General features: G+C 48.3%; 1 protein-coding gene across 6 annotated transcripts in view; it reads right to left on the reverse strand.

The window, feature by feature from the left end:
• Window positions 1-24,491, reverse strand: part of LOC146187381 (centaurin-gamma-1A-like) — a 256,006-nt gene that overhangs the window by 51,253 nt on the left and 180,262 nt on the right. For 5 of the 6 annotated variants that reach the window (XM_084607654.1, XM_084607653.1, XM_084607657.1 and 2 more), the window contains exons 2-3: window positions 14,709-14,767; window positions 6,272-6,445 (exon numbers count right to left, since the gene is read on the reverse strand). In XM_084607654.1, the coding sequence (XP_084463780.1) occupies window positions 6,272-6,445; window positions 14,709-14,767 (233 nt within the window). Of the gene's footprint in view, window positions 1-6,271; window positions 6,446-14,708; window positions 14,768-15,235; window positions 15,389-24,491 lie in introns of those variants that run through there. The other variant, XM_084607658.1, reaches the window with a different exon arrangement.

A 24,491-nucleotide genomic window follows, 5' to 3' on the forward strand; every position in this document is an offset into this window, starting at 1 on the left:
TTAAAGTTGAAGGGTTGTCTAAATTAAAACGCATAAAAAAAGGAAGGTTGAGCATCACTACCCCGTCTCAAAGGGGACTTCCATCCACTCTCCATCCACAGAAGCGGCACACCAGAGCATGAAGAAGCCAGTCAGTATCTGTAGATAATGAACTTTCATCCCCTTTACCTATTAGCTGTGGTGTCCCGCAAGGGAGCGTACTTGGACCCCTTTTGTTTAATACCTATATAAATGACATTGTAACCTATATAATGACATTGTAAGCTCCATAAAAGCTCCATAAAACCCCGGCCCTCAGTCACCAGCGGCTGCGGAACAACTGACCACGGCGGCGGTCAGACCTGTGACGCAGCAGGGGGTGCTAAGAAAGCCTGGCTCCGCTGGACAGGCCGCCATTGGAAACTGACCCTGGCAACGTTTAATGCTAGAACTCTAGCTAGGGAAGCTAGTTTAGCAGTGCTGTTAGAGGAACTAGAGGGCATGAAATGGGATGTCATAGGGCTTAGTGAGGTTAGGAGGCCGAATGAGGCATATACTGTACTGAAGGATGGGCATGTACTGTGTTATCGAGGTTTACCAGAAAGGCGACAACTAGGAGTAGGTTTCCTTGTCAATAAGTATATAGCGGGTAATATAGATGAATTCTATAGTATTAATGAGAGGGTTGCAGGCATCGTAATTAGACTTAATAAGCGGTATAAACTGAAGGTTGTACAGGCCTATGCACCTACATGTAGTTATGATGACCAGGCAGTTGAAAGCTTCTATGAAGATGTAGAATCGGCAATGCGAAAAGTAAAGACGCAGTATACTGTACTAATGGGCGACTTCAATGCCAAGGTAGGGAAAAAACAGCCAGGAGACAAGGCAGTAGGTGACTATGGCATTAGTTCTAGGAATAGCAGAGGGGAGTTACTAGTTGAGTTTGCAGAGCGCAATAACTTACGAATCATGAATACCTTCTTCAGCAAACGGAAGAACCGAAAATGGACATGGAAAAGTCCTAACGGAGAGACTAAAAATGAAATCGACTTCATAATGTGTTCAACCCCCGCCATTGTGCAGGATGTAGAGGTAATCGGGAAAGTTCGGTGTAGTGACCACGGGATGGTGAGGTCCCGAATTAACCTAAATCTGAAGAAGGAACGCAATAGATTAGTAAGAAAGAAACCCATCAACGAATTAGCGGTGAGGGGGAGGGCAGAAGAGTTCAGGATCTCACTACAGAATAGGTATTCAGCTCTAACTGAGGATGGCGACATTACCCTAGAGGCAAGGAACAATAATTTCAGAGATATCATTACTGAGTGCGCGGTAGAAGTAGGCGGTAGGATAGTTAGAGAGGATACCGGTAAGCTGTCTAAGGAGACGAAAGATTTGATTAAGAAACGGCAGAGTATGAAAGCTTCCAATCCAACAGACCAGATCGAATTGGCCGAGATATCAAAGCTAATCAATAAGCGCAAGGTGGCCGATATAAGGAAGTATAACATGGAGAAAATTGAGCATGCTGTAAAGAACGGGGGAAGCCTTAAAGCGGTAAAGAAGAAATTGGGCATAGGCAAAAACCAGATGTATGCGATAAGGGACAAGGCGGGCAACGTCATCACTAATATGGACAAGATAGTCAAAGTAGCCGAGGAGTTCTATACAGATCTCTACAGTAGCCAAAGTAGTCAGGACCGTAATGAGATTGGCGGTAGGGAAAAACAGTCAGACGTTCCACCAGTGACGAAGGACGAGGTCAAGAAAGCACTAGAAACTATGAAAAGGGGGAAATCAGCTGGAGAGGATCAGATAACTACAGATTTGCTGAAGGACGGGGGGGATATCGTGCTAGAAAAACTGGCCACCCTGTATACGCAGTGCCTGGTGTCATCGACGGTACCGGAAGCATGGAAGAATGCAAACATTATCCTCATTCACAAGAAAGGGGACTCTAAGGACCTTAAAAATTACAGACCAATCAGCTTACTGTCTGTTACGTATAAGGTATTTACTAAGGTAATCGCTAATAGAATCAGGACAACCTTAGAATGCAATCAAGCAAAGGATCAAGCAGGGTTTCGGAAACGGTACTCTACTATCGATCATATCCATACCATCAATCAGGTGATAGAAAAATGCTCGGAATATAACCAGCCCTTATACATAGCATTCATTGATTACGAAAAAGCATTTGACTCAGTTGAAACATCGGCGGTGATGCAGGCATTGCGAAATCAGGGGGTAGACGAGCCATACGTGAAAGTGCTGGAAGATATATATAGTGGCTGCACAGCAACCATAGTTCTACATAAAGAAAGCAACAAAATTCCCATAAAGAAAGGTGTTAGGCAAGGAGACACAATCTCCCCAGTACTATTCACAGCTTGTTTAGAGGAAGTATTCAGAGACTTGGAATGGGAGCAGTTAGGGATAAGGGTAGATGGAGAATACCTCAGTAATCTGCGATTTGCTGATGACATTGCCTTGCTAAGCAACTCGGGAGATGAACTGCAAATAATGATTGATGACCTAGACAGGAAAAGTAGAAAGGTAGGCTTGAAAATCAATATGCAGAAGACTAAGGTAATGTTCAACAGCCTCGGGAAGGAACAGGAGTTTACATTAGGTAGCGAAATACTGGAAGTAGTAGGCGAATATATCTACTTAGGACAGGTAGTAACCGCAGATCCGGATCATGAAAAGGAAATAACAAGAAGAATAAGATTGGGATGGAGCGCATTTGGCAAGCACTCGCAGATTATGACTAGCAGCTTACCGGTATCGCTCAAGAGGAAAGTATACAACAGTTGCATCTTGCCTGTACTCACCTATGGGGCTGAAACGTGGAGGCTAACCAAGAGAGTTCTACTTAAGTTGAGGACAACCCAGAGGGCTATGGAACGAAAAATGGTAGGGGTAACATTAAGAGATAGAAAGCGTGCAGAGTGGGTCAGAGAAATAACTCAAGTTAACGACATTCTAGTGGAAATTAAGAAGAAGAAATGGACATGGGCAGGACATGTAGTGCGAAGAGAGGATAACCGATGGTCGCTGAGGGTAACAAACTGGATTCCAAGGGAAGGAAAGCGTAGCAGGGGGCGGCAGAAAGTTAGGTGGGCGGATGAGATTAAGAAGTTCGCAGGGGTCAAGTGGATGCAGCTAGCACAGAACCGGGTTAAGTGGAGAGATATGGGAGAGGCCTTCGCCCTGCAGTGGGTATAATCAGGTTGATGATGATGATGATGAACTATAGATCCTTCTATTCATTTTGTAATTTACGCCAATGATAGCACATTACTTCTTTCAGGCCGTAATCTCAACGATGTAATAGAGAAAGGTAACGACCTACTGGATAGATTATCTAGGCAGTCAATGATGAATAAATTAAAGATAAATCCTACAAAGTCGAAGGCTGTAATATTTCGCGCAAGAAACAAGCCGACAACACCAAACTGTGTACTGAAGTTTGAAAACCAACAAATAGAAATTGTTGAGGAACATAAATCCCTTGGTGTATATTTTTCATCTCATTTAAACTGGAATGCTCATGTTGAACATATCTGCAAAAACCTCTCTTCTGTCTGTGGGGCCCTCTCGCGATGTCGTGCAACTCTACCTATGAAGTGTAAACTACAAGTTTATTACGCATTATTTTTTTCTCACCTTAATTACTGTAGTTTAGTGTGGGCCACAATGACCAAGGCAAACATAAATAAGCTTCTCGTATTGCAAAAGAAAATTGTTCGAATAATATCTAATGTTGATTATGCGAATACCTCCAAATATGCATTCCAAGCACATAACATTATCCGTGTTGATCAATTGTATGATTATAGGTTACTACAAATCATGTATTTTTCGAAGGCATCCGTTGCCGAATTTTATTCTTCCTTAGCATCTTTGGAGACGCATCGTGCTAACATGCACACAAGGAGTACTAATGCATGGAATGTACCACATTTTCGCACTGATTATAAATTACAAATGCTATCTTACAACCTGCCCCATGTTTTAAACACTTATCAACATACAATAGGATACACAAAAGCCGAGCTGCGCAAATATTTTGTTGAAATGTGATTTTATGCTTCTGTTTGTAAATTGCTGAATGTTTGCCCAATTGACATTTTTTCTCTTAAATTAGTGCGCATTTTAACTGTTTCTTTCTTTGTGCCATTTAATGTAAAACTTATTAGTGAGTTTACATGTGTATTCAATTTTTTGTTATTGAATGTGACTGCTGTATGTATGACAGATTTGGAGATTTCCTTCCCCCCTCGTCTGCTACTGCTTGTATGGGATTCCTGGTCACTGTCAAGCTGCGAAGGCAGCTTTTATCCAGGAAATAAACTTTATTGTATTGTATTGTATTCTCGGAACGGCTGGCGCTCGGGAAAGAGAGGAGAGCCACCATCCTACATGGAAGCCACCTCTTGCCCCAAAGCTGCGGGGGAGCGCGTCCACCGCTCGATTCAATGGCACCTGCGGTTACTCCGAGGGGACAATGCGATGGCGCCGCCAATTTCTTTCACAGCCATCCGGGCCACATATATCAGCCACATAAAATCAAAGCTGCAAAAATGCCGGCGATTATGTTACTTCCTAATGCGAAATTGAAGCGCAGCTCATCAGCTGAAGAAGCTTTGTGGTCAGAGAAATGAAGAGAGCAATTAAGTTATCGTTGCGGGAGGCAGCGCGTGGGCCTATAGGAACGTTGCGCGGCGAAGAGACTAATGCCACATGCTGCAGACGAAAAGAACCTTCGCAAATATCTTAAGCTGACTTGTGCAGCCAAAGTTAGCAAGCGTCGCATCAAATTTCTAGCAGTATATTTTAAAGGCCCACTGTCCACCCTCCGGTCGAAAATATTTTCTTCCCCGGTGACTGTGAGACTTCGCCCCTAGAACGTAAGGCCGCAAAATGTTTTTGAAAAGAGTAACTAATAACGCAGTTACAGCCACCGCAATCACCCGATTCTGTCATGCTTCTCTCCTTCCGTTCCCTCGCAAAGGTTTTTCACTCTCCTGCCCGAGGTCGTCTAGCTTCCGCAAGGCAAATTCCCCTTCCTCCTCCGCGTTTGGCGGGAGGTGGGGCGTGGCACTCCGCGAACGCGGAAAATAAATAAATAAAAAAAAAACCGGCCGAGGGAGCGCGCGCCGCTGGATTCAGTCTGGCCGTGGCGAGGGAAAGGCGCGCAGCGAGCGGTAGACACCCATCCTTCCCCCGTCAGTCAGCGAGACCGACCAATGGACGTCGTTCGCAATACGTGCGTCATTACTGTGGCTCGACGCGCCAGCGCAGGAAACTGAGAAGCTGGCTTCCCGAAGGAGAGCATGGGAGAGCTTTGAATTGTATTTTCGATGCTTTGCGGCGTGCGTGCCACTGTAGCATTTTGCACAGACTATCTCCGGTACCTGATCGAAACACTGGGCTCCTTTGCTTAAAATGGCCTTCCCTGGACAGTGGCCCTTTAAAGGGATCCGGGCCTTATTCCACGAAAGTCAAGGGACGATCGGATCCCAATGCCACCCTTACCCACATTCTATTATCCCGCCCGACGTCTCCTCCCTCCACCGGGCCTCTCCGAACCTGGGAGGACTGGGAGACCTCATTGCGGTCAGCGGACCCGGCCAGGCAGAAGATCGCCATCAGTCGGGCCGCATACGTCATGGATCAACATCACATGAACGTTTAGGAAGCCTGCGTGCCTCGAATTCTGCGTAAAATAAAGTTTTTCTTCCTCCTGTATATACGCAAACTACATCAAAATATGATGCCTTTCTCTGCGAGTGAGCGCCCATACCGAACTGCAGGGTAACGTGTGCAGTAACCGAGAATTCACACACTCACAGAGAAAAGAGTCATATTTTGATGTAGTTTTTTGATAGTCCGGATCTCTTATCTTTGCAGTGTGTACCATGTATGGTCACGTCTTCCACCTGAGCTCTGAAGCGAGTCTTTCATAATTGGTTCACAGCAATGGAAAGGCGCAGTACATGTCACACTTGTTTCTGTGAAAACCTGAATCGCGCACAGGAATGGAAAGGTGCAGTATCAGTCACACTTGTTTCTGTGGACACCTGAATCGCGCCGTGAGGGAGGGAAGAAAGATGGGAGTGAAAGTGGAGCTGGTTACGAGGGACTACGGTGACGACGACGTGAAAGCCAGGAACGGGCGCCAAAGAGCTGCGCTCTAAAATGCTGGAACACACACCGAGTGGAGCAATACAGGATACCACTGACCATGGTCAATGGTCGAGAACTGTTTCCAAGTAGGACAAACCTGTAGCTCGGGCGGGCCCCCCTCATCCCGGATGAGCAGCAGGTAGCTGTGGCCGTCCACCACGATCTCCTTCTTGAAGCGGCCCCCTTCGGGTGACTCGTCCTGCATGTAGGAGCCGGTGAGGTAGCGGTGCACCAGGGCAGACTTGCCGCTCGATAGGCTGCCCACGATACCCTGCGAGGAAAGGAAGGGTTGACTCGCAGGGAGGCTGCTGACCGTGTCAGCCAGGACATCGCTGCGTATTCATTTGCGCGATTCCAAACTCGCTTGCATTTAGTTGGTGCGAATTATAAAATTCGCAGCCATCGTACGGCGATTGGAACCGAAACTGAATCAATGGTGGGAAAATTTTGAACCATAACTTATTTACCTCGTGCAATGCAGGTAATTTGCCAAATGCCGCTCGTAACTCCAAAGACACATTTTGGCGTCTGTACTCACTCTGCTGTCCTAAAATGAAGTATCGGAAACCGGTTGAAAACGTGCCACACATCTTCGCGGCGTAAATACTCTGCGCATGAGCACTCAAAGCGAGACGTCCTGTTTTTCGCAGAGGCGGTAGCAGCAAAGCGGAAGCCGGCTTTGTTTGAAGCGTCTACACGCTTTCTGTGAATCTGCGAGAATCATTTGCCCGTGCTGCATGCATGGTTTCTCTTGATAACCTCCTCGAAGTTCAGTCACTATGAATACCAGAGGGGTCTCGGCTCATTGCCTTTACCTCTCGGCTTTAGCTTTTGAGGATTTTTGCATGGATAAGGCTGGGGCCAAGTGCATGAGCACCCCTTCAATAGCCCTAAAGAGATTATCTGTCAAAAAGCACGTGTCTTGAATTTTGTGTGTTGTTTACTTCGTCGATAAATGACAGGGAGGGGGTTCAAAAACCTCAGTTGAAGCGTGCTGCCCCGTCGGTGCCTTCTGTCCCTTACCTGCGTTACACGCTAGTTCCCGTGTCAATCAAACGAGCCAATCTTCTATAGAGTGCACAAGTTTTTCTTCTGAACTAGTGTTTGACTGGGTGCACATTGGTGATGCGGCAGGAGGGTTGCGCTGTTTTGCTAACAGACTCGCAGGCGCCTCACCATTCGGCTTGCCATATATGCGCGTCCAACGTTTCGCCGAGAAAGGGGTGCGTATCGGCAGCCATGCAGCAGTCTTCTTACGTAGGAAGGCAGCTGCCCATTGTGCTGTTCGTGTCGACCGCACTACATGTATACGCTTGCCGCGCGACTCCAGGACAGCTTCCGCATGCATCCGGTCAGGTCAGTCCAGGAATCACACACGAAACAGGGCCAGTAACACATTTAATCAGAGCTGGATACCCCCGCTCACTCGACGGTCTTGAGGTTGCGTCTGGACGCCACTGCGATGATCCGGTGCTTGAGGTGGGAGATGACGGCCTTTCTTACGGCCTTCTCAATCGCCGCGGGAACAATGGGAACTTTTCTCCTTGAGTTACGCTCTCCGCCGCCGCAAGGGGTGCGACCTGCTCACTGTTCGCTCCGCGTCTGCTTCAGCGACGGCGGGGGGCTTTTGCCTGATTTCGCGCTGTCGCTCGCGGGTTTCGTGGTGAGTACCGCCCCGAAATGAAAGGACACAGAAGGTAGATGCTGCAGCGGCACGTCGTTATTTACTACACATGTGAACGGAGTCTTTATTATATTGACACTGTCGCTTCACTAACGGTCGACAAGCATATGACATACATTGCGGCATATGGCAGCTACCTTTGTCCATTTTAGTCCGAATTTTCCCCAAGCCTGTACAAGAATCGGAATTTAAAAAAAAAAAAGAACTGAAATGAGCAGTGAAGCTTCTTGAAGGCTTACATGACAACAACTCGTCTGCAACAGCAAAACCTTCTTTCAGCGCTAGATGCGAAACCATCTATATATAGCACCGAAGATGAAAATAATTTCATAAAAATGTAATGTAAATTGCAAAATGCTTGCATGATATAAAGTATTAGTATAACAGTCAAAGTAAACGTTGTAGGGTTGAGTTTTAAATGTTATTATAATGCATATATTAGCCAATGTGTTGTATTATAAACATTATTTTATTTTGCAAATAAACCTTGTTTTACTGAAATTTTTACATGATATTAAGCTTATTATGAAAACAATCAAAATTAGTTTGATATTCATGACATCACTTGTGCTGGAAGTGGTACAAAGACGCCAATAAAAGATGAAGGTGATTGCAGTGACTTACTAATGAGTTCACCTGCTATATCGAAAGAATGCAAGAAACTTCTAAAGCGTTAAAGAAGGACATTCTCATTGAAGACACAGCTTCTCTTCGGGACAGTAAGGCTAACGTGCGAAAGGGAACGACATTCTAGATGCCAGGGCCGTAACAGCTATAGCGGCACTTGACTACATTGTCAAGATGGACGTTTCATCTGAGAGCAAAAAAAAAAAAAAAAAAAAAAAGTCATTTTTGCTGTGCCGCAATCAGTAACTGAGGAATTGAAGGAAGTGATGGCATCTCCTGCCATCCAATTTCTCACTGTCACATATTCCGGTTTAGCTTACATCGGTTAATATATTGTTAAGTTAATCCACTTCTCGTGTGACACTTGCGCTATTCTTCTTGAAACTAGCGAAAGAAGCAGCCCCATGTACTAGTGCCCACAAAATAAAGCGGAGCGCGAGTTTGGGGAAAAAGCGGTCTCCTTCGTCCGGGCTGCTGATAAGGCGAACACCAAATGTGTTAAGCTGAACATCCGGGTGACCCACACGTATCCAAGCTAAACACATGCGCATCCGCTTACAGGGCGCGCCACGAAATGAAATTTTGGTCGTATGTCTGCTCCGTTTTATTTTGGAGGCACTAGTACACTCTTCTACGAGAACAATAATCTAGTGGACTCCATTATCTGAAACCAGTGCTTGTTGCCCTGTTAGACAAGCTTTGTTTCTTTTTTTTTTTTTTTTTTGAAAAAGTTGCCGTACACCTACTACACACAAAGGTTCTCAAAGTACTTAAGATCCTAATTCAATCAGCACTTTCTTTCTTTCTTTTTCTTGAAAATACAATAAAGATGTGTCCAACACTGTTTGGACCCGTAGCCATAGGTATTCAACTTGAGGTATTCAACACTGAGTTGAGAATTCAACACTTCGAAGGACAATTTTTTTACTGTTTGCCGCTCTTTTCAATTCTGCTTAACTCTTTATGCTCATTTCCTTCATTAAAAGTAGTCGCGAGACTACATATACTCTTTCAACATTTGTTTTGAATGAAGCTAGAACAGCTCACTCCACTAGACAAATGAAATTGTAACTATATGAGTAAATTTTTGTTTTTTACTCTGAATCTGAGACGCGCCATGAATTTTCGCCGGTGCCTCTTTTGATCTAAACGGAAACGGTAGCGGTTGACAGAATCTCCACCCAGCAGATCACCATGCAGTCACGTCAGGTCGCGCTACACCTGCTTACAACATTCAAAGGCACATTGCCTAGCCTGGTAAGTTTATTTTTGTACAAAACTTAGGGGCAAAAAATGTTGAAGTGCACCCGAAGCTTCATTCGACCGTGCACGGCCGCACTGACGAAGGCGCGCGCGCGCGTTGACTGTATATTATTTCTCGTACATGATAAATGCTCGATGCTGATTACGGCCTTTGCATAAAGCCATGAAATTAGCAGACGCCTGCTTCTGGGAAAGAGAGCAATGGTTAGCCTTGACCGCCTAGTAAAGAGCAGAGACATTGATTAGTCTGCCAACCAAGATCCGTATAACTCGTGCTATGGTCTTTCCAGTTGTGATGTATGGATGCGAGAGTTGGACTGTGAAAAAGGCTGACCGCCGAAGAATTGACACGTTTGAATTGTGGTGCTGGCGAAGACTCTTGAGAGTTCCTTGGACTGCCAGAAGATCAAATCAGTCGATACTGTCGACCATAAACCCTGACTGCTCATTGGAGGGTCAAATTCTAAAGTTAAAGCTCAGCTACTTTGGTCATCTGATGAGAAGAGAGGAGTCCCTGGAGAAAGATTTGATGTTGGGAAAGGTTGAGGGTCGCCGGAGAAGGGGTAGGCAGCGAACGCGATGGTTAGATGGCATCCTCGAGGCGCTGCAGATGAAGTTATGTGATGTTAGGAAGATAGTGAGAGACCGGAAAGCGTGGCGTGACATGGTCCATAGGTACACGACTGAACGACTGAACTGAACTGAATAAACCATAAGGGGTGAAATGCCAGGACCTGCCGGTTTCAACTGACGCGGGCGAAGCTAAGAGCGAGCGCGCGTTTCCCTTGCACGTGAACGGCTCTAGCGGAGAGCACCAGTGGGGCGGTGGCGACCCCACCGAGGCGCGGCGGGCGGTGGAAACAGCCCCCATTGGAGAGGCCGTAAGAGAAGAGAAGCGCGCTCTCCCTCGAGACCGGCCGTGGATGGCCATAGTTGTAGGCGGCGCTGATGGCGACAGTGTACACGGCGAGCGCCGCCAGGACTAGCGAGCCGTCTTCGTATCTTCAGGCAGTAGTCCCCCAGAAGACGAGGCTGGGTTGAGCGTCTCTCGTTCCTCTCTGCCCCACCGTCCTTCTGTTGCTTTCCTTGCCACCTCAGGTCCGTCGTTCCCGTTCCCGGGAACCCTCGCCATTCCCGCAACAGCGCACGTGTATCCGTCATTAGCGCGTCTTCCCCGCATTCCAGCGTGTCGTTCAGCGACCCTTCTCGTATCCGGTTTTCGGATAAAAGGCGACACGAGCAGGCAAACCCGATCCCAAGTTCCGGCACATCAGTAGCACGTGCAGTTCGAGCGCCGCGACATCGTTTGCAAAAGCGCAGCTCGTCGAGGCCCCGGGTTGAACGGACTGTCGTGTCGCACAAATTCACCAACCGCCCCTCGACGTAAGGCCCTTGGTGACAGCGCCGAGAGCACCTCGGCTGTGGATGGACGCGGTCAATCCAAGGGTAACAACACGGCCTTAAATTCAGCATTTAAGAGCGGTCTGAGACCCCTCCGCACTCAAATATTGCTTAAGGACTGCATGAATACAAAGCAGGCTGTCATCTCTTTTTCTTGTCAGTGGTTGTCAGAAAATTAATTCCTTCTCTATTGTTTCGGTATTTCCTCAGGAAGGTTTAAAAGGCGTTGACATATTTGCTAAAACCCGAGAAGGAGAAAAATGATTTTTCTCTTTAAAGTTATATAAAACGATGTGCGAGCACGTTTAGCCCCCGCTTTCTCTTTATTTCCCTTCCCTCCTGTGTTCGAACCACTAGAGACCGATGGAGCCAGACTTTAGGCACTGGTAACAACACGGCCGGGCACCATCGCTCTGCTGGGATCAGACATGTCGCAATCTATTGCGAAAGAACCTTCGCCGCCAGCCCGATCAATACTGTTCTCGAGAGAAGCATGGGAGGCGCAGTCCGAATGCGGTCACTGCGTCCGCCAACGCGTCGCAGAAATGCATCCTAGATTTCTTCAAGGTCACCCTCGCCGCATCCACCAACCCTGGCTGTCGGCGACGTGGGCCTGATGAAACGCTAGCAACCGACGTCGCACGCATATAATAAATATGGCCAACAATATTTCCATACACACTTTCTTTTTTCATTATTATTATATTAGTCGGTTTCGTTTGATCCTTTATGCACAGGTCCGGTTGCAATGAATGTGTTCCAGCTGCGAAGCATTGCTCACATATTGTGCAAATTGGTGTTTCATTCGACTGCAGTTCTCGTGCTGCTTTACTTGTTATTATTAGCTGCAGTTGTTAAGGCAAACAAAAATAATGAAATGCCGCCAATTGCTGAAACGGGTCAAATAATTTACAATATTAGGATATATTAGGTATACCGCTCGAACAAACGTCCAGCCAGAAAGGTCACAACTCCAAAGAAGAATACAAGAGCCCTTTCACTCAAAGAGCAAATACAAGAGAAAGCAATAAAACGAAATCCTTTTAAAGACGACACATATGAGGATGTTATGTAGAACAGCTTTGCAAAAAAATAATTTAAGCTCGCGATAGAATGACACGTATCCATGCAGTATATATAGTCGGGTGGTTGCTTAATAAGGTAGCAAACTGAAAATTCATAGGTAATATGTATTAGTGGTAAAGAAACTGTTTCACGTTTCCTTTGTGGCGAAGGTATTGCTAAAGTGTTCCCTGTCGGTGTGTCTGAAACGAAATACTTGGAGCAATAATTTTTGTAAGAATCGGCATTCTACATAAATTATTCCGATTATTAAAAAAAAATGACGTAGTGTGCTTAAATTACAGATTGATCTTAGCGCTCTTTTTAGCAGCCTCAAAATTGATTCAAAGTTTGTTTTGGTGCTCCACACCAAAAGAGAATACCAGGGACGTGAGCGTATTAGACAGTAGGGAGTTTTAGAATAGGGGGACCCAAGGCTTGGGGCCCCCAAGGAAATAGCGTGCGGCGGCGCAACGTGCTAGCCGAGCGGCGAGTTTTAGAATAGGGGTTTTCCCGACGCAGCGGAGCCGGGCTTGCGTTCGTCGATTGCAGCGCCACGACGGTAAACCAAGAAAAAGCATTTAAATATATAAGAGCCAACAACGCTATTTTGTTAATCAAAAAGTGCTACTATTACACAAAACTATATTAAAACTACCAGTTATACAAACTGTTTTTGTCATACAAGACGAAATCGGCCAATTGTCAATCCAGGCCGAGGCCGGGAAAACTCATTTGAACCTTCCGCGCTTTCCGCCGTCTGGTCCCCATGGCAATCGAACGAGGCGAACTCGCTAGGCCTAGCGGCTCGGTAAATCCGGAAGCAATCAGAAAATATAGGGCGTTTTATTGCTAAAATTTGGTGGTGCGGGCATCATGAGACATAGCATAAGCTTCGTTGGCCTTTCGTTTGCCATGAACGCGTGACACCATGGAGCGGTGACGACGAATGTGTGCCGAGGCGAGCGGCCGCCGCTTGGCCGGTCGCCGCCATGTTGCCGTAACCCAAGCGACCCAACGGCGGCTTGGGGCGAACGCTATTTCCGAAAAATAGGGGCCGCCCCTAGCGTTAACCCAAGACCCCAAGCGCGCCTTACGTTCTGCGCATGCGCATTTCGACGCCTTGGGGGCCCCAAAGCTTGGGGCCCCCTATTCTAAAACTCTCTAGTATTGCAGTTGTTTTTCAGGCTGAATGAAATAAAGTGCTTCAAAATATTTATCGTTCCTTTCGCTTTGCGAATATCTGCTCGAAGGTATTCAACGTGCATTCACCACACGGCCAAAAATTTGATGCAGGTAGTGTTTTCAATAACACTGTCCTCAAATTTAAAATCGTAGTTACACGTCAGCTGCATTCGCTTGGGTCTCAATTGCAGCCGTCTTACCATTCATCCTTAAATGTCACATTCAGCATAATTGCGAGAAGGCAAATTAAACGTGTAGTCCGGCTTTTGAACACCCAGCGCGCGGTGGCCGAGGAATGCAAAATGGCGTCCGTGTGCGGCTACCATCAGTGGTGCTTATGGAGCCCTCCACTACGGCGCCAGTCCACGCTTGGGCATTTGAATCCCGGCACGCGTCAAGAAAATAAGATTCCTTCGAGAGCGTCGCCTCGCATAAACTTCTGACAGGGGATTCTTCATCCTACTTGGCAGCGGGGATTGCTGCTCGGATCCTAGAGGGACGCAGAAACATAGGAGGCGCTTGCAAGCGTCGCCGTCGGGGGTGTACCTCCCTCCTCGACATGCTGGACCACGGCCAGTCTCGAGGGAGAGAGAAACGCGCTCTCCCTCGAGACCGGCCGTGGCTGGACGGCCCTGAAAGCCGGGTATCCAGTCCTTCGAAGAAGGAGCTAACGTCAGTCCGCCGAAGTGCCGCGCTGCTCCGAACGCCGCCCGAGAGGTCGGGAAAAGGGTGCCGCACAACTGTAGGGGAACTATGCGAACAATTGCGTTCCATAAATCACGCGAATTATATATAGTTCCAAAAATTCACTTATTTCAGAATGTAACGCGTATCGGACGACCGCGTCGACTGGCGTTCGGTCAGTCAGCCGAGGGACATTCGGGGCTCCACGCAGTGGAAATTGGAGCTTTGCCGCCGTTTGCAAAACGCTGTGAGTATAGAACGAAAGGACTGCAGAAAAAATGCGACGTCCGGGGGCCAAGTCGGCGACACTCGAATTGCAAAACTTTGACGCTAACGACAAACGTTAGTGAGATGTCCACTTATGCTAGATTCCTCAGAGCTCCAACGGAGCCTGGCACTGAACCAAGCGTCATTCACCGGCTCTTGACCAATTCCTGGACCTCTTTGTCCCTCCAGCTACACATGCTGCAAAGACCTGGAAAACATTAACCTTCACTTGTCATGTGCCTGTCGCGTCAAGCTCTGCAGGTTTCTCATCCGCCCTGTACTGCGCGCACCTTCTCTAGCCCGTCCTCGATCACTGAAGGCATGATGGTGAAGAGGCACACAGCGGCGCGAGATGGCTTACCAGGCGTATGTCTGGCACCGATCTGCTCAGCGTCCATTCTTGGCTGTTCACGAACGAGTCTGTAAAGGAAAAGAACAGGGTTTCAACGAACGCTGATTCCCTCCGAGCACGTTCATGCATCTCATTACCTGCCGTTTGACTCTAACTTGAATAAAATTTAGGTTGGGCCTAGCATGTACAGATTCATCTCATTTGCATCTAAACAATAAAACGAGTGCCCAAAAGTAGGTACGACCACCACTAGATAAGGCCCTCCTCTCCCGCAACGAGTGCGAAAGTGTGCACGTGCAAGAAAGAGGCCCGCCACGCGCGCAAGACGTTCGAAGAAAGCGCTTCGTGTCATGCAAGAAATTTGTTCACCGCTAACAAACAGCTTTGTGCTCCTTCACAGATGAACAAAATTTCTCGCCCTGTAAAAGAAACGTTTCAATCCATGTGCAATCGATGCCGAGTTTGTCCCGCTCTCTTATTTCCGCAACTCAGGCTAGAGCGACACAATTATTCAATAAAAGCTTGAGTATGATTACCATGGAGGGCGGCGCATAATGCTGTTGTTCTCACGATGAAGGAACTTCCAACTTGAACCAGCGGACGGAAGATGACTACAGCTTTCCTACCATTTCCGGCACCCAATTGTCTTTTATAAATCGTCAGGCGCGAAAAAAGTGCTTCCCGGGAGGAACTTTTTTTCGACGCTTTGTCGCCAATGACGCTGTTGTTCGGCCGAGTATTTCTTCAAGCATCGAAATATTCCAAGCCAGTAACGCATGTCAAGCGAGACATTTCGTGGAAGCATCTGCTGACATCCTCATTTAAGGGGATTTAGGTGTGCAGCAGCGTTACCTAGATTCAGTGCGTCGCTGGGGTGATTATAGCGAAATCCGCCAACCCGCGAAAGCCGGCACCGATGCCGATCTCTCTTCCAGCGTAGTCGAGCGCGACGCCACGTGTTCAGCGATTTGACAGCATCGACACACCACGGACGTGACCCGCATGAAATAAATCCCTCGTAGACGCGGCGGCTGCACACGTCCAACTTCAATGACGTCAGCCCCCTTCAAGCCTGACCGGCTTTCGAGAAGGTTATGTCACGGCCGCTCGATGGAAGCGCACTAGTGCGCTTCCATCGAGTGGCCGTGGTTATGTGCTTAGGCCAAAGACGGAGGCGACGACGCGAAAGCGTTCCCTCGGCCTGCAATACTAGGCCCGGTGACACTGCGACCCTACTTGCGGCGACATACAAAAGGCATTGATTGATTGATTAAAACTTTAATTTCTACCGATTTAGGAGGCCCCCTACTCCCCGCTTCTGGCACGCAGGCCTGAGGAACGGGGGCTGGAACCTCCGCGACTAAGGACTGGCGAATATATACATTGGTTATTCGCGGCCTCAGCCGCCAGGCGGACGGCTTTTTGCTGGTCAGCGGGGACGTCGCTTCGCAGCAGGGTTACCCAGGCTTCTCTACTTTTAATGTTGTCCCTAGCGCCCTGACTTAGGGCATTCCCAAAGTATATGGTCGAGGGTCCCCCTTGCTTCGCAGGCTTTACATTTATCATTTTTTCTCTCATCTATCTGGGTGTGAAACAACCAGACAGGGTTCGGGAAATTTCCGGCTTGTAATCGCCGCCAGGCTATGGCCTCTTTATTATTTAAGCTAGGATCCGGTGGCGGCATCAGACGTCTTCCTAATCTATAATTTTCCATTATTTCTTTATAGGTTTGCAAACGTTCGTCCATCGCCTGGCAGTCAGGCGGCTCCGCGTTTGCCCGGAAGTAGAGATCTCGGGCTAAATCATGGGCCGCCTCATTGCCGGGGGCGGATGTGTGTGCTGGGACCCAAATTAGGGTGATTTTGCGATAGATTTTAGCTACAGCTGTGAGAATTCGGGCGGCTTCTTGCGAGACCCCGCCTTTTCCGATATTCCAGAGAGCAGTTTTGAAATGCTCGTGTGACGTCACAGAAGATAGGCGGCGGAACGTCATCTGCAATGCAGGCTGCGATATCAAAGGACACGTCTCTTTTTTTTTTTTTTTTTTTTGACGATCGACACAGTGGTCGTTCCTCATGCAGAAGTGCTTGATGAAGATGTTAAAGCGATATAGAGTAAGGCATATTTCGTCAGCACAAGGCACGGCTGCACGGTTCCTTAGCTTATCGACGCACTGATCTATCGCATTACACCGGCGATAACGCCAGTACGGCCAACGCTCGCCTATCACCGTAGTGTGAGGTTTTCGGCCTCGTGACGCCGACGGAACTGATCAGCGGTCGGCGGAGGCGGCACATGCTTTCGTGCGCTGGCCGTGGCCAGACATAGTTTTACAAAAGTGCTTTACCAACCGAAAATAAGTCTACGCGCATATAACAGCAAGTCAAAAGGTACCGCTTCGTTCAAAAGTTTTGTCTGCTCCTCTAATGTCGCAGGGTATGCTCTCGCGTCAAGGTATGCATGTTTGAGATTTAGTTTTTGGACCAAAAGATCGACGGCAATAGCTCAGCAATCATAACCCCTTCCCACTTTTGCGGCTCATGTACACGGCCGAGGGAAACGTTGGACACGTGCTTTTTTATATGTGGAAGCGTTTGTTGCTAAACAATCTAACTCTGATAACGTAAGAATAATATGCTTCTGATTGTATGCCTAAATTATACAGCATGAGCCCGTCGATTTCGGCCCCCTCGGCAATCTCTAGACGAAACCCAAAACAAGTACGAGGATCATTAAGGTCGCATATTATAGCGAAGGCTTCTCAAAGAAAATAGAATATGTGAATAAAATAGTTCTGCTGAATAAAAAAAAAAATAACTCAGTGACCACAATTCACAGCGTGCATGCAAGGGTGCAGCCGATACCGCGAATAGCAGACGACATGGGGACGATATCTCGTTGTGACGTCAGCGGCCAATGGTTTCCAGACCAGAAAGCTAGCTGATTCCGATATTAATAGTAAAAATTCATTTTAAAACTATCTACTGCACGGAATGAGGTCAAATTTCTAGGATTTATAATTTAACGTGTGTGGAGTGAAATGCAATAATCAGTTCATTCTCAGCTGTTAGCTGTCATGACCCCTTTAAGGTCCCTAAGTGGAGTTGGCTATTAGAGAGGCTGTAGCGGAGGGCCCCAGGGTAATTTCAATTTCGTCATGAAAACGATGCCATCGCAATCGAGCTGGGGTCAGCAGTCGAACGCCACTGCCGCAGGGCCGATTATAGTTCGGATAAGCTATAGATTACATGCTGAAAAATAATTCGTGCTCATCGAGTCAAACCCTCTTACTGGCCTTTTGTTATCTGAGCTCAAGACAGTCTGCCGATGAGAAGTTAAAAACCGATAACTAACGCCAGTGCTCTACGCGAACCACCAAGTTTTCTTACCTTCAAAACAAGCACTTCTCTGGTTGCCGTTGGACGTAACCAACATCGATTTTTGGCATGACTGCTCCAGTAACTCGAAGCAGCCTGCCGACTGCGTTCGAGTACTGTATTCCATCTCACACATGCAAAACAGCGTGTGTCACCTCCTGGCCATGCAGATCGACTCTCCGCAGATTTATTTTTGTTTTTTTATTGTGGTCCGCAGCTGAGTATACAAAGTCCACTGTCGAGCGTCTCCAAGACCGCAGCGGCGTAACATGGGTCCAGATTGGCACAAGGAAGCTGGTCATTATGGCGCGAATATACCGGACACGAGCGCGCACACAGGACATCGGAAACAGGAAAAGGTCGCGTGGTGGAGAAAACGCGGAAGCGTGGGCAAAGAATCAAACGGGACTGAAGAACGGAAAGAAACCGCTCAGTACGCACAAATGAACCTTTATTCGAGCTTTGAAAGAGACATTACACAGAGTCAAGCGAAAACACAACCGTAAAACGCAAAAATTAAAAGAATGGTCTGCTGTCTACCGCTCCGATTCAGAAAACAACTATCAACCTGACAGCAATATCAAAAGATCTAAATGACACACTCCATTTGGTCAGCCCTTACAACGGCAGGGACACGGTCAATGCCAATCAATGGGATTTCGCACACTGTTGATAACGTTTTCGGATGGTTCTGCAATTGACAGAAAACACAAGAAATTGTGCTCGTCACACAAAGTCATATAGCGACCATCAACTGAATGCTATGTTCGTTTCGTACTGGGGTGGTGAGTGCATTCTGAGGCGCCAGCGTGTCGCAGCGACACTGTGGTATACAATGTGCATAGCCTCGATAATTTTTCGAGCTAAAAATGATAAGTAAAAATGACCCATCTTTCAGGTGCACCTTATCAGAAGTGTAGACGCCATGGTGGGTCCCCCAGCATTCCGAATATCTGCAAGGTAACAGGAGACATCTGTGCTCCCTCTGAACTACCGTACGCAGTACACACACCCGCACTTTTCACACAGGCTGCATGCGGGAGGACCAGCAGTGTTTGGAAACGAGCTCCTGTTCCGATTTTAACCAGCTCATCACGAAATTACCATTGCACGACTGTATATCAGCTAACCAAGGAGAAAATTTTCTTGATCGGGGCTCCGCAAATTTGGAAACGAGAGGAATCTTGAAAATCATGCTTATTTTTTCCGCTTGTGTTTTGCTGGGTCATGAATTCGAATAAAGCACAGCGTTTCTCTCGCCTCATCCTCCAAAAGACACCGCTGCCCATTTTATTGCGAGGCTTGACTTTGAACAGCCGAGGAGGATTATACTCTTAAAGGGACACGAAGGGGGCTTGCATCGATAGAATGCCAATTCCTGGTTACAAAAAAGTCACTCTTACTGAAAACAGAGCTGTTATAAGGTATTAAAGAGTACAGTTATCGCCGCCACAACCGAGACTCGCAACTACAAATCACGTGACGCGCAAGGGCTGACACATGCGAATTACGATGCCCGTTTGAATGCGGTAGTCTCGAATATAATAACATACTTCTATCACACGTAAACGACGGCGAAAAGGCAACGAAAATGAAGCAAGGCAAATATAAAAATATACTTGGCGGCGCGTTCACTTCAATTTCTGTTCGGCTCAGGCACTTCGTGCGTGCTCGGATAGTTGCGTTTTGGACCGGCGGTGCCTGAAATACGAGCTCGGAGCAGCAGATACGCCTACCCTAAGTGCGTATCGAATCATGACTCGGCACGCACCTGCTAAGTATTCCCCGCGCATCAGCAATCACGGAGTCCCCTCTTGCGTCATAGTGTGCGTCATCCTACCCTACTACGTAGTATGTGAGAACAGTTTGAATTCGACCGGCGGGAACAAAAAAAAAACACCTCAACTTCTTAACGCAATATCTCAGCAATAATTCGGTTTTTTGCTGCCGGATATGCGGCGACATGTAGTGTCACCAAATGCCGTTTATTAGGTTTTCATAGCATATTTGTGTGTCGCTTTAAGTGTCCTCAATAACGCAGCACTGATAGGGCGTGATAGGGGAATAATGTAGCAGGCAAAAGAAGCGTCCGGCGTTGTTAACCAGAGTTAAACCACAACTAATTTTTTCTCCTTATGCCATGAAAGGGACCGCCCCTTTGTGCCAGCCGAAACTTATATTTGGAGGGGCTTCCCCGTGTATTCAAGCATGGAGCAAAACACCGAATAAAAAATTGCCGACGACCAAATAGCGACAGTTAAAAGCGGTCTGCGAGCACGAAAGGGCCCTCGCGCGATATCAGCGCAAGTCGAAAGATCCCCAGGTCGTGAAATTAATGCTAAATCCATTCTTTGCTTCGTGTCCAGTTGACAGCAAAGCAGGGAAAACAGCCATTCAGCTGCTCCCGACCGTTTCTCGAGCAGGTGCGGTAGACGCAGCTGCCGCTAATTGGAGGCACGCGATCGGCGCCGATCGTGCGTGGCACGCGCCGCCACCTGTGTCTTCGCTGGGAAGATCTCCGCCACACTTCCTGAGCGCCCACAGTTTGCAACCACTTTTACTAGAATTTAAACAATTATGGTCTCTTTTGCCCCTTATCGCCGTTCGTTGCAGTGCTACATATATTTGGATTACAGGAACGTCACACTTTCTCCGCCATCGCTCCTGTCGCGCGTTCAAATGGCAGCAATGCTAGACAAGGAGAAAACATCTCGCGCACGGGATTTCGTTCCGTGAAGGCTTTTGCCGTAAAACGGAAATCTTCCGCCCAGTCAATTCAAGATACGAGCTCTGAGTAAAGAAAAGAAACTAGCCTAACAAAAGTGCAAAAATATTTGTGCCGACGCGGTTTGGGCGCAACGACGATGTCGCCCAAAGCAGAAAAACTCGGTTCCGCACACTGCGCAACCGCAGCGTGCGCTTTGAGGCGTGACATCAGCTGCCCAACATGTTCCGCACAAGTGGCAGTTGAACCTCCCAAACATATGTCGTGGCATAAGACAAACCCGACGCAGCGAAAACGTTCATCCGAACAACTACAGCGGAAACACACGGCCACCCAGTTGGTCCCTTAAACCGAGCTCGGCTTAAAATTCGTCCGCACTCAAAAGCGTTCACCCGTGCACTGGCACTGCGGTCATGCCCACGATGAGGCCGAGCGAACGAGCATTCGGAACACCGCTGCAGATCATTTGCCAAGCCTACATGTTTTGCCGGTTGAGATCCACACATTGCGAGACGCCCGCGTGCCTTCTCTCCCAGACGAAGGCACCCCATTGTAAAGCGAGAAGACGCAAATGCTCAACGGCCAAGGAGGCGCCGCCGGAGTCGTCCCCGCCGCGACGACAATGAAAGGGACGTTGGGCCATTTCGAACGAATGAATGGCGAACCAACCGTTGGCAGCAGAAGTACGCGGCAGGAAGGGAGCGGTGTTTCCCAATGCGGAGACAAATAAGCGCGCCCCGCTAGAATCGAAGGCGAAAAAAAAAAAGAAGAGGAAAGTCACCGCGGGTCCCCTTTCAGCGTGGATAAAAAGACGCAAGACGCGCTCGATTTCGAGATGCAAGCGACGCACAACAGGGGGAATGAGCCCTCGCAACGCTTTCGCAGCCACTGGGAAGCGCTGTGATGAAGGCACGCATCATTGCCTCACACCAGCAGAGACATTCGCAGTGCGTCAGAAGAGAAGCTGCCATGGCGACATATCGGCGACATAGCATGGGCGCAGCGCAGAGAGACACTCGAGTCGTGACCCTTCTCGAGAAGAAAGAGCGAACGCCGGTCCAAGAGCTCCGCGATTACGACCTGGTAGTGGCACTGCGTGAACCCTCGTTTATTCGCCGATGGCGTGCGGTCAAACGACAGGCGGCACTGAACTTCTACCCAACCGGCTGACGCGCAGAGTCCTAAGCAGCAGTAAGAGCAAAAGGCGCTCGTTTCCACTCTTCTTTCTTTCGGCGCGTCAGATTGGGCGCCAATTATTTTCAACGGTTGTTGCTTTATGTGTGTGTGTGTGTGTGTGTGTGTTCCCCGCCGCGTTGCTTAGGCATTGATGCAAGACCATTTGTAATTGACTAGAATTGAATTGTGACAGATACTGCGCCTTTTCTTTGCTGTCAACTAATTTTAAACGCCGCTCATGCTGTACTGCATCTATTTCTGTGGTGCGGCGTTCGAGAAAGCGCCAAATGAAAGGCGCCGCACGGACGCCGGGATGGAACGCCCGCCGGGTTAGCTTCGTATAAGTAGAGCACTGTAGTATAAGCGTGAATCTCCTGGTGACGTCATCACCAGTCATGACCGGATGTGACGTCATTACCACTTCCGGTTATTCGACATTACTGGATGACGTCACATCCGGTCATGACCACCATGTGACGGCTATGGACGTCTAACCATTACTAGTGATAGTTAACCTTGACGCATTTTCTGAGTCCTAGTTAATGTCTGCTGGTTAGTGCTAGTTAAACATCCCTGAACTAGTGATGGTTCGTGATAGTTACGATGCCCTCCAAATGCATGGGTGCCTATGGGCACCAGCTTAACTATTTTATTATTAGTCCCCCGCCGGGGTGGCGCAGTGGTTACGGCGCTCGACTACTGTTCCCAAGGACGCGGGATCGAATCCCGGCCTCGGCGGCAGCTTTTCGATGGAGGTGAAAAGCAAGGCGCCCGTGTGCTGTGCGATGTCAGTGCACGTTAAAGAACCCCAGGTGGTCGAAATTTCCGGAGTCCTCCACTACGGCGTCTCTCATAGCCTGAGTTGCTTTGGGACGTTAAACCCCACAAACCAAACAACCATTTTATTATTAGTCGTAAATTATCATGAAATTATATTGAAAATGCCTTAAATCATGTTCTATCAGGAGCCTCCACCGACGGCGCTGAGTTGAGCGCCACCAGTGGCGAGTTTGGCGTCCCGAGTGAGCACCCACGGCCGGTCTCGAGGGAGACCGGCACCGTAGCAGACGATTTTTCGCCACCATGGAAACGGGAGCTGCCGGATTGCAGCCTGCCTTCGGGCTGACAAGTCATCAAACTGTTTGAATCCGGACATGTTCACGATGTAAAATAACATTCGGCAGAAAACAGCAGCGAAGTGTCCATCGCACAGACGTGGGTCTCGGTGCCCTCGAAATCCATCAAACTGACAGTAAAATTCATTCGCATTCGCGTTTCCAACAAAATGTTTGCATCATATTCTTGAGTGGATCGAAGGCTGCCACTCAATTCCGTCATCTCTGAAGCGAAAACACGAATAAGCGGCAACCACTGGTCGCTGAAAAATGAGCCCCGGGAAAAAGAAACGAGGATATTAGGGCAGAAATTTCTGCCACATGTAAGAAGCAAGCAGCCTTTCATAGTATGCTGTGAAAGAAATTTGGGAAAAATAAAGCCTGATGGCGAACGAGTTGAATCCAATTGGTAGGCGTCGTCCCAATGTCGAGTCGGGAAGCTGTAAAACACCTCGCCGGTGTACCGCAGCAGACATTGTGGCGAGTTCGCGGCGCCTTCTCATGCGCCTATTAAGTACCGATTCAAAGGTGATTGGTATAAGCCCACATAAGGCATGCACCCGAAACGCGGACATATTTGTATGAGCCCTTAAAGGCTTTCGCCTTAATATATAGCCCACAGTGCATCTCTGCTTCGGAACCCGCTTCTGCAGTCCAGAGTTCGCTCTTCATGAAGAGGCCCCCAGCTCAACGCAATTCATGTTCCTGCACGTCACCGGACGCTGTCCTACCCCTGAATTCCTGTCGTGCCAGCGCACTTGTCTCTCTCGTCCGTCGCCTACCCGCGGAGCGCACTGCACAGGGCGGGGGGGCGCCACCTGGCGGCAGAGGACAACGGACGAACTCCACATGAGCTCCGCTGATTTCGTGTTTTTGCCCTAGACAGTGAGACCCTACAATACTTCCGTTGATATCACCGGTTTCCTGAAGACGAGCGGAATCCAGGGACACCAACCAGAAGTACGTAAAACGAGTTTTGACCATTTTAGATCAACTTTTCCCCGTGACCAAGCCAGATGCCTCGCTAGGCCTACTGCGCCGCGCCGAAGAATACGGAGCTCTGCGTCGCAGTGGCGTTCGCCACCTGCGTCGCAGCAGCGTTCGCCAGCTGGGCTGCGCCGTGGACCGTGCCCGCGCGCCGTAGTTCGCCATGAGGGTCACCGTAGAAGGCATCCCAATTTCTCGAGAAGAATTAGCAGCCAGTGATTGGTTGACTAAAGTAAACAAGCTCCGGGAAGCGCGAACAACATCAGGGCCTGCCGTGCCAGATTTCCCTGGAGACAAAGCGGGACCGAACCAAGCGTCCCGAATCGACAATGGGCTACGTGCGAAGATGGAAGCTGAACTCACGCCTCGGCAGCGAGGACGCTTACTAGCCAAAAAATCTGTAGCATCGAAC

The sequence above is a fragment of the Amblyomma maculatum genome, chromosome 6 (assembly GCF_055883805.1).
Source record: "Amblyomma maculatum isolate TAMU_Amacu chromosome 6, ASM5588380v1, whole genome shotgun sequence".
NCBI classification, from domain to species: Eukaryota; Metazoa; Arthropoda; class Arachnida; order Ixodida; family Ixodidae; genus Amblyomma; species Amblyomma maculatum.